This window comes from Pongo pygmaeus, chromosome 3 (genome assembly GCF_028885625.2).
Source record: "Pongo pygmaeus isolate AG05252 chromosome 3, NHGRI_mPonPyg2-v2.0_pri, whole genome shotgun sequence".
Lineage (NCBI taxonomy): Eukaryota > Metazoa > Chordata > Mammalia > Primates > Hominidae > Pongo > Pongo pygmaeus.
In genome coordinates this window covers 83,587,948-83,613,302 of record NC_072376.2, presented here as the reverse complement: position 1 = coordinate 83,613,302, position 25,355 = coordinate 83,587,948, and the positions used below count along the sequence as shown (strand labels likewise).

The 25,355-nt window shown below is 37.1% G+C and overlaps 1 protein-coding gene and 1 pseudogene across 3 annotated transcripts in view; one reads left to right on the top strand and one right to left on the bottom strand.

Annotated features, from left to right (window-relative positions):
* Positions 1–25,355, bottom strand: part of SLC4A4 (solute carrier family 4 member 4) — a 386,161-nt gene that overhangs the window by 107,915 nt on the left and 252,891 nt on the right. For all 3 annotated transcript variants that reach the window (XM_054485495.2, XM_054485497.2, XM_054485496.2), the window contains exons 8-12: positions 17,887–18,044; positions 10,863–10,950; positions 8,055–8,209; positions 7,294–7,407; positions 4,929–5,103 (exon numbers count right to left, since the gene is read on the bottom strand). In XM_054485495.2, coding sequence (XP_054341470.1) covers positions 4,929–5,103; positions 7,294–7,407; positions 8,055–8,209; positions 10,863–10,950; positions 17,887–18,044 — 690 coding nt within the window. The remainder of the gene's footprint in view (positions 1–4,928; positions 5,104–7,293; positions 7,408–8,054; positions 8,210–10,862; positions 10,951–17,886; positions 18,045–25,355) is intronic.
* On the top strand, positions 20,796–24,178 carry LOC129035245 (L-lactate dehydrogenase A-like 6A; annotated as a pseudogene).

The following is a 25,355-nucleotide window of genomic DNA, read 5'->3' as shown; positions in this document are numbered from 1 at the left end:
TGCTCTGTTAAGCTCCATAAATATCACAAAATTCACAGAATCTAAAAATCTTACTGTATTCTTTTGCTAAAAGGTTTGTGAAAATAGGATTATATTTACTCCTGGAAAAAAAATAAAATTACTTTCTTCACCCAGTCTTCACTCTAGACTGTGCTTATTCATTCACAATCAACAATGTAGATTTGAATTAAAATACTTTTCTGTATTTCATAACACTAAAAGGAACAATTTTTTAAATAATATAAGACTTGTCACAAGGTATCAAAAATTATTCCTTATATAAGTATCTTGTCCATAGACTAAGTAATCCATAAATATTTGTTGATTTAATTTGCACAGGTTCCATTCAGACAGTACTCTGAATGAAAAACCAATAGTAGTAATAAATTCTACTGAAGTATATTTATATGCTGACATTTAACAATTTAATTAGAAGTAGCTAAATGAATTGAGCAGTATACTTGTTTGGCAACCAAGAATATAAAGGAATTGGCCCATCCATATGAATGGGTTCCACATCAGTGGATTCAACCGACTGCAGATCAAAAATAGGAAAAAATAAAAATAAAACATAACAATATAACAATAAATGCTAACACAAAATTTAAAATATAGTATAACGTATTTCATAGTATTTGCATTGTATTAGGCATTATAAGTAACCTAGAGATAATTTAAAGTATATGGATGTGCAAAGGTACTATACAAATAGTACCCCATTTTCTAAAAGAGATTTGCACGTCGATGAATTTTGGTATCCATGGGAGGAAAGGGGGTCCTGGAATCAATCCTCTGCTGATATCGAGGAATGACTGCAATAATGCAGTGAGTTGGCACGCATGGTTACAGAGAGTTTATTTATAAAGGGGACACGTTTTTTAGGATGGTAAGGCTGAAAAGCCTTTGTTTACCTGACAATATGGCAAGGAGACCAGAGCATTAATGTGGGACTTACTATAAGAAAAGGAAAATAAGAGTGTCGCATAATTCTCGGACTTCAGAAAGCTTATGTTCTAGCCCTCCATTGCTGTACTATAAAAAAAGGAAACAGTCACAAGCCAGGTTTGCATCTCAGATGAATGTAATGTCAACTCTTGGCTGAGTGGTTCAGTTACTCAAAGAAAACCTAGCTAAAGTTTACTGCTGACATTTAACAAGAAATTTGTGAATACCCATTCTGTAAGTCCCAGAGTTCTCTCAGAGCAGCCTAATGGGCAAAATGTGTACGCCAAGCTAGTGAATTCATGCAATCATCTATGTCAGCATTGTAACTGTATGATTGTACTTAGAGTCACTGTAGCCTCAACTGTTCTATTTTGAACATAATTTCATGGGAAATAATCTACATAGCTCCCAAAATAATCTGCTTCTAATTATATATGTGTATATATATGCTCTAAGATAAATGCTTCAAACAGGCAAGACCTTCTGAACAGAAGCTGGCAGAAGAGTTTGCTTAGACAACAGCCATGCAGTGACTCATCTGTGTTTTCACAACACGTTTCTACCCAGCACCCATGTCTATTTGTAGCCTGACAATAAAGGCCCTATGTGAACCATCTCTGAGCTGTCTGCCTTTAAAAGCAAGGACACTGTTCTCAGTTGACTCATTTGAGTGCCTGTGCTTTTGTGAATAACCCACTGCCACATTTATGAAGGCATGTGACATAACTGCAGATTATTTCAGGCTCTGCCAATGCTTTTCTGCTTAGTCTTGGTCTGCTGTTTAGAAAAGCAAGTGAAGCCACAGGACTTCGTCCCCTAAATAAGCCCACTACACCCCACTACTGGTATCTCCTGGGGGTAAATGAAAAAGACTGTTTTCATCAACACCCTACACTATAACTGGGATTTAAAATTGGAATTCCTGTCTATTTTGATCATCTATCTTTATCTCCAGCACTTGAAACAGTGTCAAACACATAGTAGACACTCCATAAATATTTGCAAGGAATGAATCAACTTCTGCCATATACCTGTAAAATGACCTGGGCCTTAGCACCAAATTTATAAAATATTTTCTTATCCTGGTCCCAGGTCAAGAAGACTTCTCCTGCCAGAAAATCAAAAATTTTGTGCAGTAAAGTACATATCCTTTCAATCAAGAGATTATCTTCCACCTTAAATTCCACATTAAATCACCTTACTCCCTAGTCCTTAAAATATATAAAACTATTAATATTTGTTAAGTTTTGGTTCAACAAATTTAAATTAATAGTCATTAATTTTCTATCCCTCTTTTTCAGTGTTTTTGCCACTTATTGTGATTTCTAGATGTATCAAATTGTAGTCTAGGAGAAAGACATTGCCAGTATGTTTCTTAATGGAAAAAAGCTTCAGAAGAGAGTGAAAAATATGTTCTTCAGTATTTTCAAACAATCCATCCACAGTTTCAGTGAAATTATCAATGGAGGTTACAAAATCTATTAATGAAATAATCAAATTACATCTGGAAAATTTCCCCATAAATTTGAAAGTCAACTCCTAGGAGTCACATCCAGCAAATGGTTATTTTACTGGACTACTTAACATCCTGAAGCACTGAAAGTATTTACTTTTCTCCTGAAATCTTTAGAACACAGAAAATAGCTAATTCCACCAGCAAGGCCTTTCCCAGGTCATATATCACAGAGGAGAAAAATACCAATTAACTATGTATGTTACATAATAGAGTGCTCTACTTTCCCAAAACCTACTCATATAGAAGTTCATCCATCTAGGAGGGATCAAAACAGATGTAAACAGACTTCTTCTGTTCACATTGTAACATTGTAGAGCCACATTGCAACATTGTAAAGCCAAGTCTTATGAGGTTGCAAAGAATTACAATTCAATTCAAAAAAGGCAATAAACTAATACACATAGGCAATATTGCAATGTCCCCATCTCAATGAGAATGTCCATCAAAAAATGTTTAAAAATTATCTGCACAACACAAGAAAGTCTCTATACATTCTGACAGACGGAAGACAGTTTTGTTCTTACCGCCCTCTCAAAATCACAGCTTTCTTCTATTTTCTTAACATGTGGTTGCCTGTATTAACTTCTTCAAGCTGGCCGTAGGGTGTTTCCCCAGTGCCATCTTCTCCATTTTCTTTCTTGAACGATCTGTTTTAGTTATCCTTATGCTGTCATTTAGATGAAGAATAGCTGCCCAACTTGGATACAGATCAAATTTTATAAAAATTCTATTACTGACATCACTACTACAATTTAATGTATTCATTTTTGTCTTACAAATAAGGGAAAGGGAGAAAAACACGCTCTGTCTATTTCATCTCTATGCGCTATTAGAGTTGGTTCTTATAACCCATGCTGCAGATCTCTCACTGGTAACACAGAGATATGTGTTCTTTGACCAGCATGATGTTATTTTCTAAAATGTTAATCAGTTGCCAATATTTAAAAATCACTGGTTTCACTAAGAATCAGAATTTTCAGCCTCTCTTTGAAGATCAGAAAATGAAGCAATACTGGGTACACATTTATGTGGGAAAAAGCAAAGCTGAGTGGCAACTGCCTCTTTCTTATGGAGCATGAGCAATTAGACGTCATCACAGTCCCCCCCCACTGTGAGAAAGCCCAAGTTAGCTATGTGGAGAAGTCGTGCGGAGAGTATCCAGACCCCAAATATTCTGAACATCCTAGCTTAGGCACCAACACATGAGTAAAGAAGCTGCTGCGTGACCTCAACCTCTGCTGCCGTCTGACTGCAAGTGTATGAGGGACCAAAGAGAGAACCACTCAGCTGAGCCAACTCACCATCTAAACTATGAAAGAGAGTAATAAAATGGCTGTTTAAAGTCTCTAAGTTTTGGGGTAACACGCTATGCAGTACTAGATAAGAACTAAAAGATAAAACTGCACTTGACAAACTAAAATACAATTGTATAATTTCTCCCTTTTTACTTAGGTCAACATAGATGTTATAATCTCCATAGTATTTTTGTATTTAGACAAAAATCTAAAATATGCATGTGCCCAGGAAAGAAAACCAAAGTAGAAAAAAAGCAATCCTATGGAATCAGCTGCATTTAAAAAAAAATAAGCTGGCTGGCATCACTTATGAATACCACATAGGTTATACAATAATATACAGTAAAGTGGAAGGAAAAGTGTGAAAAGGGCTTCAATCTGGTCCTTTTCATAGGAATATAACTTCATTCACTACTCGTATTCATCACCTAGCACAATAGCTTTTTTTCAAATGATTGGATCAACTAAAAGTAGTTTTGGACATATTTTTCTGGTTGGTGGAGGGAATCAAACACATCTTTTCTATCACCAAAACTTTAGCTATTATTGTTGCAAAAGGAAGGTAACGCTATCTGAGAAGTAACCAACTAATTGTGGTTACAACTAATCATACAAAATAAGTCAAGCCAGAGTTGTTACAGCTTAATGAGAATCAGGTCCACCTACAGGAGATATAACTGTTAGCTTGTATTCATTAAAACCAAATTATACTGGTAAACATGCAAACCCAACTTTGAGCAAATCACTCAACGGTTTGATGCTATTTGCTCACGTGTAAAATTAAGCTAATCATACATTCCCGAAGAAAGTGTAATCATCAAGTTTAACAGAATATGTTCCATATAGTCAAAGTAGTAGAAGATCTAAACCTTGTACACTGTACAAAATTAAAGCAGCTGATATGCTTTTGCCCAAATAGAATTGTATATCCTCATTTCCTTCCCTTCCTTTCCCTACTTGTGACTCAAGCCAGATTTCATCGAGCTATTTTTAGAATTACTAAAATGCTGGAAATACAGCAGCAGGCCAGAAGCAAAGTAAAATGCAGCATCCAGCAAAAGAAAGAAAATCACGCTGAGTAACTGAAAGGCCATCTGCTTCTAACTGAGCTGTAGGGGTGAGGAAGGCAATCTGGGCTGTACTATTTGTGTCCTCCTCAAAACCATACCCACCTGCATGTTGTCAGTGGCATCCCCAAGCAGTCCTCCAAAAGTGATAGCATTAGTTACAGTTGCCAGATAAATGAAGAGAATTGCCGAAAGAGCTTGAATATTTAAAGCATCATAAAAATCACTGGCAAAAAATGGCACTTTCCTCTTTATGTCTTTAATTAGTCCACCACAGAACCTGGGCAGAGAGAATGCAAACATCCACTAAATGTAAAGTAAATTACCATCAAATTAATCAAGAGGTAACTCATTAAATCAAACACAACATATTTAAAATGCTTGAATCAGTGACAAGATACTACTTAACTACTTATGATGAAACCAGAAAACTATAATGGAATAAATTTTCTTCTATCTCTTTCTTTTTGGGTCACCAAATTAGGTGTCACATTTCCTAAAGACCAGCCAGTTGGTCTTTAGAAAAGAGTGAACTGTGTAAATACATTAAAATTTTTCATTGCCTAGAGAAAAACGTCCAAATATGCGAGCAGATCATATAAAGGCCCTTCATCATCTTGCCATAGTACCCTTTCCACCCTCATTCATTCACTCATTCACTCACTCATTTATTCATCATTCATTCTTTCATCCTCAATAAATGCTACTGAGCACCTGCGATATGCCCACATTCTGGCACTCTTCTGAGTGCTGAGGACACAGTAGTGAACAACATGCGTCAAAAAACCTCTGCTTTCATGGAGTTTACTCTGGGGACCAAAAGGAGGCAGACAATAAATGAATAAATGCAACACATAGTGATAAAAATCAAGAGAAAAATTAAATGGGAAAGAGCATTATGTAGTACTGGAGAAAAGGTGGTTGAAATTTTAGATAGAGTGGCCAGAAAAGGTCTCCAAGAAGATGACTTTAGGGTAAGGACCTGAAGGAACTAAGGGAGGAAGCCATGGAGGTGTGTGATGGGAGGAAATGCAGCTGAGCCCCATGACAAGTGTCAGCAGGTCAGTTGAGTGACTTGCACATCACTCTACTCACCCTCCCAACCAAGACTCAAACCTCAGTCTTCCCCAGGGCTTCTGCCTAGAATGTCCTATTCTGAAGCTCAACAGCTCTCCGAAGTCTTGACGTTGCACTTACAGTTCATATTTCCACTCTTGGCTATTACATTTTATTAGGATTGTCCATCTATCTGTCTGCACACCTACTGGACCTTAGCCGCACTCAGTGCCCTGCTTCAGTTTTCTTAGTATTCACGGGGCTGTGCATGGTACCAGGCATACTACAGACACTCAATTAGTTTAGCAAAGGTGAAATATAAAAGAATGAAATATATTCTGATTAAATTAAAAATTAAATCCCAGAGCTCATGTCTGTAAAAAAAGAAAAGGATATTCCTAATGGAAATAATTTACAAAAAACTATTCAAAAAAAGGTTAGGGGAGGAGAGGAGAGAAGATTTTATGTTCTCTATCCTTTGAGAATAAAGGAGAGAGGAATAATAGCCTGTTAATTTGGGAGAGAAATCCAAGTGGGTCATCAGGAGAATGAAATAACTTCACTTCATTCAGATTCAATTGCATATTATAATGACATACCTTTTCATGTTCAAAAACCCTGCAGTGCTTTTAAAAAGCCATATCTTCATAAAATAAATATCCCACTTAAAATTTTACTTAACACCCAATAAAAGGAAGAATCTAATGGTAGGGAGGGAAGAGTTATCATGGAAAGAAATTAGCTGAAACAATTTAGGAAACCTGAATTCCCAATTGCAGGCTAAGGAGGCAGAACAGTGAGAACTCATTCCTATATCATGTTACTCACTTTTAAATACACATACAGGCGAGAAATGGAATTATGAAAGCCAAGAGGTGAAGGCTGGTACATCTGTCAGTCCTCTGCCATCTCTCTGACCCTAACACGCCCTCAGTCATTCCCCTCTAGTCTCGCTGGCTTTGGTGCCAGCCCTGCCACACACCAGACACTCTGTTGCAGCCCACCCCCACACACCCACCACACCTACATGGTCTGTCTCCCACCTCCTGTAGCACTTTCTTCAAATGTTGCTATTCTCTGTAAGGCCTTCTCTGACCACTCTTATCTAAAATTGGAATACAATACTCCCATCCTCAAAGTCCCTACTTCTGCCTTAATTTTCCTCATAAAACCATCACCACATTTACTTATTCACTTACTGTTTATGTCTTGTCACTACAATATAAGATCCTTATGGGAATACAGTATCATTTAATTCGCTGCTATATTCCCAGTGCCTGTGACAAATAGGTATACCGTAAATATCTGTTGGCTGAACAGATGAACAAACTAGCGAATAATATGTTGATAGATGAAGGGAAATTTACATTTAAGGAGAACCTCATCATGAATGGCAAAGGAAACTGTCAGTTACCGTCCAGTTCGCTGCAATTCTTCACAATCCCCATGTCCTCCTCCTCCGTGACCTCCATCATGGGGCGTATCCCCATTCATCTGAACATTCTCTCCACCTGAGTACATATTCTTTCTAAGCAAGACAACAGAGCCCAAGAGTATATTAGTTTATTTTCTTCATTCGCTTCTTAGCTGTATCATGCTCTGGCTAACAGAGAGATGGAATGAAAACCCTTAAGGTGAAAGATTGTTATTTCTTTCTGCTATCTAACAGACAATTCTTTAAGTGTTACATTTAGAACCAATACAAATGACTGGATGAATAGGAAAGTTGAATGAACTGTATGTCTTAAAAGAGGGAAACTGTTTCAACTGGGAAAAAATAGATTTCTAGAAAATTGTTTCTCTTCAACTATTTTACCCAATTTCTTAACCATGTACATCTACAAGGACTCATCTTCAGTAAATTTATGTTTCCAGATATACAGGGCATCCCCAAAACATCCCCAAAGCATGTCTGTGATACATTCCCATGTAGTAATCTGAGATCTCCAATTTATAATAACTGAAGAACATCATACCACATAACATTTATTTTACAATGCCAAGGAAACATGAAACCAAGGCACATAAGTGATAAATTTGAGAAAATAAATCAAGTTAAACAGGAACCTGAAAATATTAGAACAATAGATTGACTTCACTTTTTTTTTTTTTTAACACAACCTCCTTCTCAGGGTCATCTCAGCAACTGAAAATTATCAGCTGCATATAATTTACCTTTTGTCAGAGGATGGAAGACTCTTAGGAGGCTCTATCCTAATTGCTGGATCCCATTCCCCAGGTGGAAGGACAATGACTTCATCTAGGAACTCATCAATACCAGCAATCAGGTCGTGCCTGTCTTTTGCTTTATAAGCAATGTCATGGAACACCTAAAGAATAATAAAAGATGTGCTCATCCGAAAAGAGAACTCTGTACATGCTTCACACCATATCAAGCCTGAAGAATGCAGCCCATAACAACTGTGCGATTAATATTAATCCAGCCATGCTCTGATAGTCCCTATTATTCAGCCTGCTCCCCCAAAATATAGGCATTCAGATTATGATTTCAAAGAATAGAGGCAGAGGCCTGAAGAAACAGCTATGTTTTTATGTGTCTTTTTTTCCTACCAATAATATAAAACAACATTGCCTTTCAGCTCCCACTGGTATGTACCACTACTGATACAGTTGCTATGGAAGCCAGATTAAAATGGTTTGGAGAAATATACTGAAGAGTCATTCCCTGAAATAAAAACTACTGGGATAAAAATTGCTGATAACTCAAGAAGGACAAGTTCAAGCTGAGTGTTAAGATCAGGTTAAGACCCAAACACTGAGTTCTCAAACATACAATATGAGATACTTAAAAAAGAAAAGTCTGGGTTATATTGGCAGCACATTAACCAAAAGGCCTTAAATAGTCGATCATCTGTCTATCTTTTAGCAAGGCAACAACTAAACCATCTAATGCAGCAAGTGCTTCATATCTTTTATATAGATCTCCAAAGAAAGAGGTTCCAAAATGTACACAATCCTTTCTGTCGATCATTCCATTTTTCTAACAGAGCTGATGATCTGAAATTTCTTTACATATAACCTAAGTCTTTCATACTTCATAAATCAAATTCTTTAGTCTTCAGAAGAGAAGATGGTCCCTGTTCAATACCCTTACCTATTCTTAAAGATTGCGACTAAACCACTTCTCCAGGAAAAGAATTTTTAAAAGCTATCAATTAAGTAACATTTAATAGTCTGGGGGTTGTGGGGTTGAGGGGAGGGTGACACAAAATGCCAGCACATAATCTGTGGCTGATATAGCCATCCTCAACCTTATTTTCTCTTGCCGTTTCCCATGATAGAGGCTGGAAAGTCACAGATTCACTTTCCCAGCCAACTGTGCAGATAAAGATGAACAATTCCAACTAATTAGATATAAGAAAAAGCCTGTCTGGGAAAGCTCTAGAATACCTGTTTAAAAAGGGAGATACAGCTAGCGTTACCACACCATTCTTCCTGCTTTGAATAAATACAGATAAGATGACTGGAGCTGATGGTAGGCAATGTCATTTTACCATACTGACAGGAAAAAAAAAAACATGCTATTTTAAGATCATAAATTTAGCAAGAGCCTTAGCTCTTGATTTATCATTAAGCCGTTATGTTAAAATAACCCCAGCAACTATCTACCTCCAAACTTCCAAATAAATCCCAAATTGTTTAAGCCACTCTAAATCTCACTTGTTAAAGTATTCTTAATTGATACATCTTTGGAAAAAGTATTTTTTAAAACAGGGCTAAATTACAAAAATGCAAAAAATAAAATGAATCCACTGAGATGAATAAAATAAATGTTCCCTTGAGGGGAAAAAGGAGCATAGCCATAAAGCTTTCAGTCACAGAATAAAATAGCTACCTGAGTAATCACCACATGGAACATCTATAACTAAGGAGAAAGGTACCCCTTTCTCCACTTAACACAGAAAAACCGACAAATCAAGCAATGAAGCAAAAGCAATACATTTGGGGAAATAGTAAGCCAGAAAGACCCAGGAGCAGAAACTAATGATCCTCTATTCTAACAGTATTTCTCCTCCTATGGGAATAGTTCAGCGTTTTATCATATCTAAAATGCATGTAACAACATCCAGACTGTTATGAAAATAAATGGGGTCATAATTCCAACCTGTAGAGATACTCTGCCATAATGGTTGCTAATGCATTTTTAGATGTGTATCATTCCTTCCCACAAAATAAGAAAACCATAAAACGTACTTTCTGATACCTAAGAGAAAACGCATTATCCATTTTATTAGACATTATTTTATAGAACCCATCATTTCTGAAATAATATAGTATATAGACATTTGAATTCCCAGAATTCGTATATTAAAACTTCAAGAGATAAAGTTTAAGTTAATACAATGACCTTCAATTTTTTTTTTTTTTTTTTTTTGAGATGGAATCTCACTCTGTTGCCCAGGCTGGAGTGCAGTGGCGCGATCTCAGCTCACTGCAACCTCTGCAACTCAGGTTCTAGTGATTCTCCTGCCTCAGCCTTCTGAGTAGCTGGGATTACAGGCATGCGCCACCATGCCTGGCTAATTTTTTTATTTTTAGTAGAAATGGGTTTTCACCATGTTGGCCAGGCTGGTCTCGAACTCCTGACCTCAGGTGATCCGCCCACCTCGACCTCCCAAAGTGCTGGGATTACAGGCATGAGCCACCGTGCCCAGCTGACTTTGAACTTTTTAAAGAATATTTGACATATATCAGTTTTAAGAAATGAAAATATTTGGTAAAAGAAAGGAAAATATGTTTTATTCCAACAGAGTTTAGAATCCCATAGAAAACCAAAATGCATGCCTTACTTTTTGAAAACCATATAGGATTCAGCTCATTTGTCTCAAATGACTGTACCTCATGTTATAAGGAAGTCTAGTAACCACATAATTCTAATTGAATAAATTGTGACAGCCAATTCACAGTATGACAACAACACAAGCAGGACATTCACAGAACTCCATCTTCCTGATTTCCTACCTCATCAGACATCAGGGTGGCAATGGCTCTGCCAATCTCATGGTAGGACTTGGCTTTCCCCTTAGGACCTAAGAGAATGAACAAGAACCTAATGGAAAAGGAAAGAAGCAAAGGCTATAACACACATTTCATCAAACTCAACACACATAAAACTGAGAAATGTTTAACTTAGTTCATAAAAAGGTTAGGTCTAGAATTCACCTTTAAAACAAAGGTAATATATTATTGGCAGTACAGAATATACTCTTTCGCACTACTGCAAAACACAGTTCATTGTTCAGTTTATTTGGAGGCAAATAAGAATTTCGCACAGAAACCTGAGAAGCTTCTTCACTGAGCAGGAAAGGTGCACTTCAAGCACTTAATATGAGTCATTCAATCTTTCTATTTTAAAATCTTTTTCTCTCTCCATATCTACTGATTTTCAGAATCTTTGGAGCAAACCCATAAAGCACAATAACTAGAAAGAGTTAGTGCATCTTCACATTTCTCTGACTTTTCCTTACCCAATATGGGCAGTGACAGATGATCGTCTCCACACTTTTAAGAAATATGTCTACTCAGAAGTGACTGGGAATCAGCAAAAACCAAGTCCTCTACAAGTAAGCCACATGGTGACAGCCAAAGTAAGGAAAGAGAAATATGAGAGAAATTCAAAATAAAGCATCATTCACAGACAGTCAAAATTCTTTTGTGGGTGTCCTCTTGTCATTTACCAACATTTTTTCTTCATAATGCACAAAATATTGCTCCATAGCAAACAGGTCCTGAAACATACAATAACAAACTTAACCCCACTTAGGTTCACCTCTAACCAAGTTGGAAAAAATCCCTCACTTATCACACAGGGCCTTTGCCCTGTGGCATGTTGGCACTGGGGATGAGGGAATCTGATAAGTAAATGAGTAAGAAAAAATTTACAAAAAAATGTACAAAAGGTGACATGGGATAAATCCCACCTTGATATTGATCATGTATCACCTAACGGAGAGATAATGAGGACAATAAAAATGATAACATCATATGCCTGCCCAGCTTGTAAGACCTCCAAAGCACTTCACATTCATCACTTTATTTACATTTCCATATGACCCTCTGCAATAAAGAAGGTATCCTATTCCCATTTAATGGTGAGGAAAGTGAGGCTGATGGAGGTTAACAGAAGAGCCCAAGATCTGTGCCTAGTAAATGACAAAGAGCAGATATATAGGCATTCTTACCTCCTGTTCTTTTCACCACATATTTCTGCCTAATACTACTTGCCCAACTGATACACCAAGGTTGTGATTTAACAGAAGTCCAAAAATGACTTCCATAGGTCTTCCATAGGTCACTCTGGGTCACTTCTGGATGCTTAGCCAGGGACAAGACATCTTAGGTAACATTTTTATGGTACCAGAAACAGCTTGCCATTTTGCCTAGCAGAATTTTATTTTTAACTTACTTATTTATATACCTCACTTCAAATAAAAAAGGATTGACAGCAAATACTTTAAAAAATGTTTGGGTCTGTTCCAAAATGTCCTTGAATGTATAATTACCTTTTTTATCATAAAATTCAACCCAAAAGGGATTCTAAAATCCCAGAAATTAAGAATGTAAAAAGGTATCTGAAAGTTTGAATACTCAGGTTTTATACCAGAATAACCATAAAACTACTTAGCACTTATTTGCTTAGAAACCAGTTCTGAAGTGAAGCAGCACACTCACTTTCAAGTGTTACCATAGTAGATAGCAATCAGCAGGCACCAAAGTCTGTTCAAGTATGAAGGAAGTCATTATTTGAATTGAATTTCAGCTCTTTTAACACTGAAGTTCAATTGACACTAGAACTTTTGTCCCTTCGAAGCTGGCCCCTAATTACATGCCACTACGTATAGTATTATAAAGTGCTTCTTTAGGACTGTAAAATGTATTTTTCTAAAGGGACTGATCACTGATTTGAGTGTAACATACACAAAAAATATTTAATGATTAAAGCAAAACAATGCTTTAATCCCACTAAGAAACGTAAGTACTGGTCACATTTCTCAATTTCTTTTGCCTGACTACAAATGGTCGTGTTTCAATTCAATAAGGGTGTGGGTTTAGGTGAAAAGGGGCAGATGCTGTGCCACAAGAGAAAATATCTAACACCTGGATCCTTAGTCATTTTTAAATAATGGATTTCTTCTGCTTCCATTTTTATTATCTTCATGTATCTAAATATTAACTTTTCAGTAATGCACAACATCCAAAACTTTTCCAAACACTCTGTATCTCTTCCTACCTCTCCCTAGCACCTCCATCATGATTATAGCTTACAAATACATACTATGGAAATGTATTTATCAACTGACACATGAGTTAATTATCAGGTTGACTATATAGCAACAAAGCCAAAACATTGTCTAGTTAGTGAGAAAACACTCTCAGTCATTAATAGTCCTCAAACATAATCTTTGGCAGGCAATGGGTATTCCAATAGCTGACAGAGTAATGGAGCCTCCAGGTTACATCCTATGAGACAAGGACAGACATTTTCTATAAAATATTTACTCTTTGTTATCTGCTAAATAGAACCAGTCAAAGAATGAAAGGAAGCAGCAGATCAATGATGTTTACACGATAGCAATAAACGCAGTATGTGAGAATTATATTGGTTCAGTAACACAGATATAAAAGTAGTATTCCTCTTTCCTGGGTAATGCAATTTTTATTTTTTAAAGAAGGTATTTCTTCATTAATGGAATAACATCAAGGGCCAACCAAACCAACGTGGTGGACATACCAGTTAAAATTTTCACATTACTCCAATCAGGAATAATTCAGTAAATCTGCCTCCTTAAAATGATAAGTAGAGAGAATCCAAGCATTCATAAGCAGCAGGAAACATAATCTCAAGCCAAAAGTGTCATCTGGAGGAATGGACACCCTTAAGAAGCTTCTAATCTGGACTGCATTATTGAAATGGGTTGAGAAATCCGAGAAAACCGAACACAAAACAATCCAACAAGTTGAAGTTCCCTCTGCCTGAAATATGTTTTCTCTCCTTTAATCTTCAAAGAAGCGAAAGCTGTTACAACTTTTATGATTGAAGTACATCCTGCCAAACTCAGCTTTTATAATGTACTGAAAACTCCTTTCATGACCCAAGCTGTTTTTTGTCAATGGACAGATGTTATTTTTATCCAGAGGCTTTTTTCTTTATTAACAAATTAGAGTAAACATCACATTTGTGTGGCTGCAAGGGCACAGCCTACTTTGACAGCTTGGAAAAAAAAAAACAATAATTTATGTTACTAAGTTCTTTTTATTCACTCATAAATAGAAATAAGTCAGAGTTACAATTTTTAATAGCGTCTAGTTATCTGAATAATCTTCATGAGGCCCTTTTCTACTTTTCTGAGCTTTTTCATATAGTTAATTACGCCTGCGGAAGATGCCTCCAGCATTCTCCACAACAAAAGGAAGTATTAACCAAATAATCTGTGTCCGGAACCAACGGCCTATACTCACATTCACAAAATAATTATAGGCAGAAACAGAGCATAATATGAGAAAAGGAGCTAGCCTTCCTAAACCACTTGATGTTTTCGGAAAAGATATGCACCCCCCTCTTTCCTGATACATCACAGCTATTTCTAGCATAAACGCAGCATGTACCAATCCTTTATATCCTTCTCTCAAAACAACAGTGAATTCAATAACCCATTATTCATCTTTATCAGTTTTGGAAAATGTGGCTAAACTGTGGCTTCCATAATGGATTCACGAGGACCACAAACCCACCATAACCAACTGCATTACATGTGGTAAATATTAATAGCAGCTAGCAATTAAACCAGTGGATGTGACAAAATTGAACTAGCAGGGTCTCCATCCCAATCCCTCTAAGTTTTTTTAATGGCTTTGACAATTACTCACAAACTACTTCTTTCAGATAAATAATTATTTGTAACACATATATATTATCTTACAGTGCTACTAAGAGGGTAAACATTCTAAATTTTTAACAGTCTGGAGCTTACTTAATAACCAATTGCCTTACATGTGCAAATCAAGATTAGAAAAGCACAAACTAGAGTTTTTATTCTTCTTTATAAGAGAACCCTAAAACATTTTATTACAATCCTTTCTAGAATCTCCCTAGGCTCTCCCTAAAACTCTTGTCTCAGATTCAGAAATCTATTTAAAGTTCTATTCCCAGCACTGATGCTGAATCTTCCCTTTGCCTTCATCTCTCAACTGTAAAATGGTATAAGAAGAACATTCATCCCCTATATAGCTCAAAACTATGAATGAGGCTGGGTGCAGTGGCTCATGCCTGTAATCCCAGCACTTTGAGAGGCCGAGGCGGGTGGATTACTTGAGGTCAGGAGTTTGAGACCAGCCTGGCCAACACGGTGAAACCCCGTCTCTACAAAAATACAAAAATAAGCTGGGTGTGGTGGCATGTGCTTGTTATCCCAGCTGCTCAGGAGGTTGAGGCAGGAGAATTGCTTGAACCAGGGAGGCGGGGGTTGCAGTGAGCCAAGATCACGCCACTGCACTCCAGCCTGGGTGACACAGCAAGACTCTATCACCCCCCAAAAAAAAAATTTTATATATATGTGTGTATATATATATGTGTATATATATATATGTGTATATATGTATATATATGTGTGTGTGTATGTGTATATATATACACATATATATATATATAGAGAGAGAGAGAGAGAGAGAGAGAGAGTAGTGACCTCTGTGGATAGACATAAGATGACAGCAAGCAAAGTGCCTGTAAGATACTAGGAAAATCATAAACATATCTTATCCAGTCACCAAAGATCAAAGAACAGGGTTTGTTTCCTTTCACATGAATGGCAAGAGGGGCCCCTACATAGATAGACATTCACCTGGTTGATAGTCATCCAGCTGTTAAGTGGAGGCTAAAACAGATCAAGCAAGTAACAGAGTAAATAGTGAAATTGGTGAACTCTACACAAGAAATGGGAGCTGCTAGAGCCATATTTCCTAGAAGGTGCATGGTAGTAATACTGTTTATTAGAAATAGAAATAACTATAATAATGGCAGCATAACTTTCCTCCACCTTTGAAAAGAAAAATGACCATAAAAAGATACACGCAAACACAGATTTTTCAGGTTTCCTTTCAGTACACTAGAGCAGCATGCACATTAAAACACATCATGAAATGTAGATGCAGTCCTTCACAATGCCTACGACATTCCTTGTGGGATTTCCTTTATTGGATTTCACAGGATGCAGCCACTGTAAATGGCCCCACATTACCTACACACAAAAAGCTAATGAGACTCTCTACTCAGTGATTATGGCTTGTACTAGTTCAGAGGACAGCAAATGGATGAAGCTACTTCCTGGAAAAATGTTAACATGCAAGGATATATTGTTCAGATTATTGCCCTGAAATAGTTATATAATATTATTGAATTATGTTGCCTTGAATTGCCTGGCTCCTTTTGCTAATTTAAGTGATGCTGTATTTTACCTCAACACTAGCCCTACCATCCATCATAAAAGAAAAAAGTCAGTGAGCCAGACAGAAACAAATGATAAGCAGGACACAAAAATGGTCATGATTTGCTCTCAATGAATGCATATTTTGTTAAATAAAAGCCTTTTAAAATATTTTTTATTTGTACCTTCTAAAGAAAAATGGTAATAAAAATGAAAAGCCAAGAGCAATTTTCTTTAACACTTCTTGGCATGTTTTTTTCTTTCAACCCCTAGTAAAGTTAGTCCAGAGAGACATAAATAAAGCCATAGGGGCACAGAGCTGGACTTCAGCCATTATCTGAGTCAGCTGTTCGCCAGGTGACTGCACAGATAGAACCACAAGGCTCTGCTGGAATGTTTTCAAGCAAAAAGCTATGTTACAGAAAACACAAATCATCATAATCCTATTAAGTGAATAAGCTATGATCATCTCTTTTCCACTGCTATTTGTCCAATAACAGCCCTATGTATCATTCCTATTTTAAGTGTCTAAGAAGTATAAAAATGGGTTAAAAAAAATACGTGTATGATGAGGAAGAATGGCCTGCAATCTATGAATTGAGAAGCCTAGAGGAAATTTTCTCTTAATTTTCCTCCTAACCAGGCTCTAAAGAAATCTTGACCCTCTTTACACTGTTGGTTAATCATGCTCAGACCATCTGAGCTGAGGAGGATCCATCTGTCACTGAGGAGGATTCATAGCCCTTCCTGCTCACATGAGGAAACCTAAAGGAAATTCACCTGTCCTTGCCCTGGAACCCACAGAAAACAATTCCCCTGCCCCCAATCCCGCGAAAAAAGTCCTATTCATATGATAATTTTCTGTCAACCTGAAGACTACAAGTTTTCGTTAAACTGTCTGCAGCACAAATTTAAGTGAAACATTAACTTCTAGTCAACTAATTGCACTCCCAGGTCAAGCTTCCTAACTCTGTGGAACTCAGTTTCAGAGGCGGACGAAGAGGATGACTTCTCAGGTACTATGCAGTGAAATGAGTACATGATTATAATAACATTAATATACATCACTTTAAAATAAAAATTTGCAACACAACATTTAATAGTGAAGTATGCAAATTTAAGTATACAGCTTGATGATTTTAATATATATATGTGTGTATAAACCTACTACCAATTTTCTGATAAAACAGAGTAAATGAAAGCAACTATGACCTCTGAACCATTTACTAACTGTATGACCTTGGACAAATTACTTAAACTCTTAGACCTTTTTTCATCTGTAAATACCAGATAACTATAGTTTGTCCCTTAAACTATTATCGTAAGGATTAAGTAGAATAATCCAAAAGAAGAACCTAGTACACTGCCCAATGAACTATTATAATTGCTATTATTATTACTATATAAGTGCCAAGAAATTTGATAGTATAAAAGTCATTATTTCAAGTTAAACCTCTCCAATGTGTTTGCACTAAATACTTCCTCATTCTATTGATTCTCCAGCCTGAGTGGGAGGAGATAACCCTATTAGCACATTGTAGACCTCAGGTAGGAGAGCAGCTTACCTTGTGGGCACAGGAACTTCAGTCAGGGCACCCAGCATGACAGCCTGCTGTAGCCTAACAAAGGCAATGAAAGGAGTATCCAAAAAGTCAACCTCCCCAACAAGCACGTTGGAAGCTTCTGCATCACGTGGCAATTTTTTCATGAACTTATTCTTCAGCTGCATGAGAAGAACCAAGGAAATACAATTTAGTTCCACAGAAAGGAACAAAAAGAGCCTTCCCATGTATCATTCACAGGAAATTCCTTTATAAAAATTTACATGCAACATGTTCTAGCTAGCCACTTTTATATTATGTTTAAACATTATATTACAGTAAACATCTGTACCTTGGATTCAAAAATATTGTGGGAATAATCACATGGTTTACATATAAAACAATGTATCATACAACTCCATTCATTTATATATTCATTCACTCAACGAAAAGTTGTTGAAAATCTACTATAAGCCAGACAATGCTATAAGCCTTAGGGAAACAGGGGTGGATAGATTAATTACATGCCCTCCTTAGACTCATATTACCACAGGGGAAAAATAAAATATAAAGTGCTGATAAGTACTAAGAAAAAAAAATAAAACAAGTAAAAAAGGTACTATTTTAGACAGGGTGATAGGGGAAGGCCTCTGAAGAAATATATTTGACACTGGAGTAAAGATACAAGCTATGCAAAAATTGGAGGAAAGAACATTCTAGGCCAAAAGAATGGGAAATGCAAAGACTTTGTGAGAAGAAGCTGCTTGGCAGTTACAGGATAAGTAAGAATCCAAATGTGGTAGAAGCTGAAGGAACAAAAGAGAGAAAACAGCAGGCAAAGAAGTTGCATAGGTAAGGGGTGAACCAGATTATAGGACCCAATAGGCTACAATAAGGAGTTTTGGAAGTTTTAGGCAGGAATTACCTACCAAAAGCCCAAGTAGAAAGACGGAGCAGGAAGATGTAAATTTGGGAGACATCACCATGTAAACAGTATTTGGTACCATAAGACAGGATGGCACAACCCTGGCTGTGAGTGTAGATACAGCAGAGGGGTAAGAGATAAGTCCTGGGCCACCCTAACTTTTATAGGAATAGGAGAAGATATAGGCAGAGAACACTGAAAAAGGGAAGGAAAACCAAGACTTCACCAGTAGCCAGGTGAAGAAACAGCTCAATAAGGGAGTGAATCAGTTAAATCACAGGCTGCTGAAGGTTCAGGTAAGATAGGAGCTAAGAATGGACGAATGAATTTGGAAAGATGCAGGTGCTGGGGAATTTTTTTTTTTTTTTTTTTTTTTTTAGACGGAGTCTTGCTCTGTCTCCCAGGTTGAAGGGCAGTGGCGCAGTGGCCCAATCTCGGCTCGCTGCAACCTCTGCCTCCTGGGTTCAAGTGATTCTTCTGCCTCAGCCTCCCGAGTAGCTGGGACTACAGGCACATGCCACCATGCCTGGGTAATTTTTTTGTACTTTTAGTAGAGAGAGAGTTTCACCATATTGGCCAGGCTGGTCTTGAACTCCTGACCTCGGGATCCACCCGCCTCGGCCTCCCAAAGTGCTGGGATTACAGGCGTGAGCCACCGCGCCCGGCCGGGGATCTTGACAAGAGCTGTTACAGTGGACACCAGAGAGAAAAGATAATTGTTTTGAGAAATGTTGCTACCAAAAAAAGCTGAGAAATGGGGAAGCTAGGGGAGGAGGGAATAAAATAGATTTCTTTTTTTTTAAGATAGAACTATTATATTTACAAATAGAATACATCTTGATACCAAATATTAAACAACTGGTTGAGAAGTGAAAAGGTTCCATCAAATTTCTTATTTGGAATAATATAAATAGGTAAACACATACTAAGACTTGCCAACTTAAAGAAAATGTAGTTAAACCATTCATAAGGCAAAATTTCAGTATATTAGAGAAATATTATTTCAATTCATGGGTTAAGCCTTTTTGTTTTTCATAGTCCTCACTTTTTAATTCTAAAGGAGATGGTGATTGGGGAAAGAGGCAGATATTTGATTTTGAATAAATGTTATTAAAGTTCTAGTAGAAGGATTTGAGATTATCTAAACATTACTAGTAATCGAATGATTCCATTCATCCATGACTACCTTATCTTCAAAAAAGCAGACAATTGAGGACTCCTAAGCTTTTATTTTTTTAATTTTCAATGCATCATTTTCATGAAGAAGGAAAAATCAGAAGACTTGGTTTTGTCACTGACTCAATGACATAGTTTGTCAAATAGTTACAATACTCTTTTTAAAGCTCCCTAGACTTTTCACCCTGACTTTCTCACAGGAACCTTGTAAAGTAGTTAGGACAAGTCTTATTATCACATTGTAATATTGACTTTTTAAAAGAAGCTCACATAGTCAAACTTCTTCAAAGTCCAAGTGTGGAGTGGAGATCGGAATTCTCATCTCTTTGTCTTTGCATATATCGTAGCTTCAGCGTGTTTAAGCACCATGACAAAAATAACGGCAAAGCTGCAGCGCTTCTCTAAGCAACAAAATATGGCACTTTGAAAGGCAAAGCTAAAATTACTTTTGGCCTTAATGATCACAGTCCATTTTTTCGGAACCGTCTTAACGGTGTAAAAAATACCACATATTTGTAAAATCAAAAATAACATATTAAGGGGCCAGGTGTCTGTGAGCCCTGCACGAGCTGGGAGTGGCCTTGCGCAGCCGCAGTAGCAGAGGGCGAGGGGGCCTTCAAACCGTCAGGGTTTCTTCCACACCTCAAGGAGATTTCTGCCGCTGCTTTCCTCCATCTGCCTCTTGCGTGAGCTACCGACCATCAGCTGAGCTGCAGGAGTCCTGCCCACCAGCAAGAGAATAGGTGCTGCAGGAGCTCATTTCCTTTGCTGGGGGCTGGCTCAGTGCCCCCACGAGGCCACACACATCCCACTCAGGGGCGGCTGGGCCTTCACTCCCATTTCCAAGATGGTGACTGTCAAGCGTGAACTTGCCAAGAATTTCACTTTGGAGGGGGCCGCTCATCCCAGTAAGATCTCCATTATAGGAACTGGATCATTTGGCATGGCCTGTGCTCTCAGCATCTTATTAAAAGGTTTGGGTGGTAAACTTACCTTTGTGGATGTTGATGAAGGCAAATTGAAGGGTAAGACAACGGATCTTCAACATGGCAGCCCTTCCATAAAAATGCCAAACATTGTTTCCAGCAAAGACTACAGTGTCACTGTAAAGTCCAACTTAGTCATTATTACAGCAGGTGTTTCAGCAAAAGGAGAAACACACCTTGATATAGTCCAGTGAAATGCGATCATTTTTAAATTAATTATTTCCAGTATTACCCAATGCAATCCCCACCACAAACTGATAGTAGTTTCTAATTTACTGGATATTGTAACTTATGTATCCTGGAAATTGAGTGTATTTCCCCAAAACCGTGTTATTGGAAGTGGCTGTAATCTGGACACTCCCCGTTTCCGTTTCTTCACTGGGCAAAGGCTTGATATCCACTCTGAAAGCTGTCATAGGTGGATTCTTGGACAGCATAGGGACTCAAGTATTCCTGTGTGGAGTGAAGTCAATATTGCTGGTGTCCCTCTGACGGATCTGAACTCAGATATAGGAACTGATAAAGATCCTGAACAGTGGGGAAAAGTCCACAAAGAAGTGATTACCTGTGGCTATGAGATAGTTAAAATGAAAGGTTGTACTAATTGGGCCATTGGCCTATCTGTAGCTGATTTAACAAAGTATTTTGAAGAATCTTTTTTTTTAATAGAAAACAACAATGAACATTTTTTAATAGGCAAACTCATTTCCCATTGAAATGTCTTTCACTGCAGTGGGAAAGAGCAGCCACACATAGCCTGGGTTTTAATGACATGACATTGTCAATGGGAAGTTACAAGGAGGAAAAAAAAGGTGCATTTGATTTATTACTGAATTCTGGAAGGATTATGGACAACTTGTCAGAATTTATTTCAAATGAATATTCGTTGAGAATTAATTATCTCTAAGTCATTGAGCAATTAAATGAATCTAGAAATCCACCAGACTAATTATCTTTGCATCTCCTAAGTAGTAGCCAGCACTGACTTTGGTCTCTGTTTCATACTGGTCAATAATTCACATTGTATGAGCTGATTAATCTAGTCATGTTTTATTATTAGGTTAGTGCAAAAGTATTTTTTATACTTTAAGTTCTGGGGTACATGTGCAGAACGTGCAGGTTTGTTACATAGGTATACACATGCTGTGGTGGTTTGCTGCACCCATCAACCCATCATCTACATTAGGTATTTCTCCTAATATTATCCCTCCCATAACCCCTGACCCCCTGACAGGCCCCGGTGTGTGATGTTCCCCTCCCTGTGTCCATGTGTTCTCATTGTTCAACTCCCACTTATGAGTGAGAACATGCAGTGCTTGGTTTTCCGTTCTTCTGTTAGTTTGCTGAGAATGATGGTTTCCAGCTTCATCCATGTCCTTGCAAAGGACATGAACTCATCCTTTTTTATGGCTGCATAGTATTCCATGGTGTATATATGCCACATTTTCTTTATCCAGTCTATCATTTATGGGCATTTGGATTGGTTCCCAGTCTTTGCTATTGTGAACAGTGCCACAATAAACATATGTGTGCATGTGTCTTTATAGCAGAATGATTTATAATCCTTTGGGTATATACCCAATAATGGGATTGCTGGGTCAAATGGTATTTCTAGTTCAAGATCCTTGAGGGATCACCACACTATCTTCCACAATGGTTGAACTAATTTACGCTCTCACCAACAGTGTAAAAGCATTCCTATTTCTCTACATCCTCTCCAGCACCTGTTGTTTCCTGACTTTTTAATGATCGCCATTCTAACTGGCATGAGATGGAATCTCATTGTGGTTTTGATTTGCATTTCTTTAATGACCAGCGATGATGAGCTTTTTTTCACATTTGTTGGCTGCATAAATGTCTTCTTTTGAAAAGTATCTGTTCATATCCTTTGCCCACTTTTTGATGGGGTTGTTTGTTTTTTTCTTGAAAATTTGTTTAAGTTCTTTGTAGATTCTGGATATTAGCCCTTTGTCAGATGGATAGATTGTAAAACTTTTCTCTCATTCTGTAGGTTGCCTGTTCACTCTGATGACAGTTTATTTTGCTGTGCAGAAGCTCTTCTGTTTAATTAGATCCCATTTGTCAATTTTGGCTTTTGTTGCCATTGCTTTCGGTGTTTTAGTCATGAAGTCTTTGCCTATGCCTATGTACTGAATGATATTGCCTAGGTTTTCTTTTATGGATTTTATGATTTTAGGTCTTACGTTTAAGTCTTTAATCCATCTTGATTTAATTTTTGTATAAGGTGTAAGGAAGGGATCCAGTTTCAGTTTTCTGCATATGGCTACCCAGTTTTCCCAACACCATTTATTAAATAGGAAATCCTTTCCCCATTCTTGTTTTTGTCTGGTTTGTCAAAGATCAGATGGTTGTAGATGTGTGCTGTTATTTCTGAGGCCTCTGTTCTGTTTCATTCTTCTATATATCTGTTTTGGTACCAGTACCATGCTGTTTTGGTTACTGTAGCCTTGTAGTATAGTTTGAAGTCAGGTAGCGTGATGCCTCCAGCTTTGTTCTTTTTGCTTAGGATTGTCTTGGATATGCGGTTCCATGTGAACTTTAAAGTAGTTTTTTACAATTCTGTGAAGAAATTCAGCGGTAGTTTGATGGGAATAGCATTGAATCTATAAATTACTTTGGGCAGTATGGCCAAATTTTCACGATATTGATTATTCCTATTCATGAGCATGGAATGTTTTCCATTTGTTTGTGTCCTCTTATTTCATTGAGCAGTGGTTTGTAGTTCTCCTTGAAGAGGTCCTTCACATCCCTTGTAAGTTGTATTCCTGGGTATTTTATTCTCTTTGTAGCAATTGTGAATGAAATTTCACTCATGATTTGGCTCTCTATTTGTCTATTATTGGTGTATAAGAATGCTTGTGATTTTTGCACATTGATTTTGTATCCTGAGACTTTGCTCAATTTGCTTATCAGCTTGAGGAGATTTGGGCCTGAGATGATGGGGTTTTCTAAATATGCAATTGTGTCATCTGCAAACAGAGACAATTTGACTTCCTCTTTGAATAATCTTAAGAGGGTGCATCCAGTTTCCACCATAGTTGAGAGCTTTTATGGGATAAATGAAGTAATATTCCTTAGCATTCCTTGTATCCTAGGACAGAATAGTATTACAGATCTTGTAAAGATAAAGGTGACCCCTGAAGAGGAGGCCCAGTTGAAAAAGATTGCTGAAAGACTTTGGGAAATTTAGAAGGAGCTCAAGCTTTAAAGTTCTTTAAAGCTACCAATCTGAAGGGTTTTTTTGTTGTTTTTTGGTAGCAATCATCTTATTTTAAAAATTGTTGTATTATATTAGTTTTATACTTTTTACCTGAGAAAAATTTCAAAAGTAGCTAGAAAATAGAGTACGTAATAACAAATTCCTGTGTATCAACCACTCAACTTTATCAGATCTTACCCTTACATCATGTTTATTTCAATCTTCATTTTTAAAGAAAAAACATCCCACAACTACAGTTGAGTACATCCCAACTCCATTTCCTTCACTTTTTCCCTAGGGTTCTAAAACCAGTGTTTATAATTATCATGTAAAATGTATTATACATGTGTATGGGCATACACGTGATATAGTATTGTTTCTCAGGCATTCAAGCTCTTTATAAATAGTATCATACTCAATGCATCATACTTTACTTTGCTTTTTTAATTCAACATTATGCTTTTGAGAGAAATCCACACTGATGAAAGTAGCTCTACTATATTCATTTTAAGGGCTGCATACTACTTCACTGTATAAATATACCACAACTTATACATCTACTATTTGGCAGTTATAAATATCTCTGCAGTGTTGCAATGAACACCTTATAATATTTTCCTTATGACCTCAATATTTGAGCTTGTTTAATATGTATAACTAAAAGTAGAATTCCTGAGTCTTAAAGAAGTTCCTCCTGGCTCCCAGCTAAAGACTTCATGACTAAAACACCAAAAGCAATGGCAACAAAAGTCAAAATTGACAAATGGGATCTAATTAAACTAAAGAGCTTCTGCACAGCGAAAGAAACTATCATCAGAGTGAACAGACAACCTACAGAATGGGAGAAAATTTTTGCAATCTATCCATCTGACAAAGGGCTAATATCCAGAATCTACAAGAAACTTAAACAAATTTACAGATTTCTTTTTTTTTATGGGACATATTACAGCAATTTTGGAATGTGAGAATGATCTAGTAGAGACAGATTAATGCTGCAGGAGAGATAGGGGATAAATGCAGAAGCAGTTTAAGCATCTTTAAACTATTGAAAAGAGACAATATCCACATCACAGGTAGAAAAGTTAGCTTTAGATGGGAACACACAGAGTTTATCAATCCTAACCAGGGAAGGCAGACTAGATGGCACTAATGGGGGTGACTGGGAGATTTGGTGGGATGATGATGC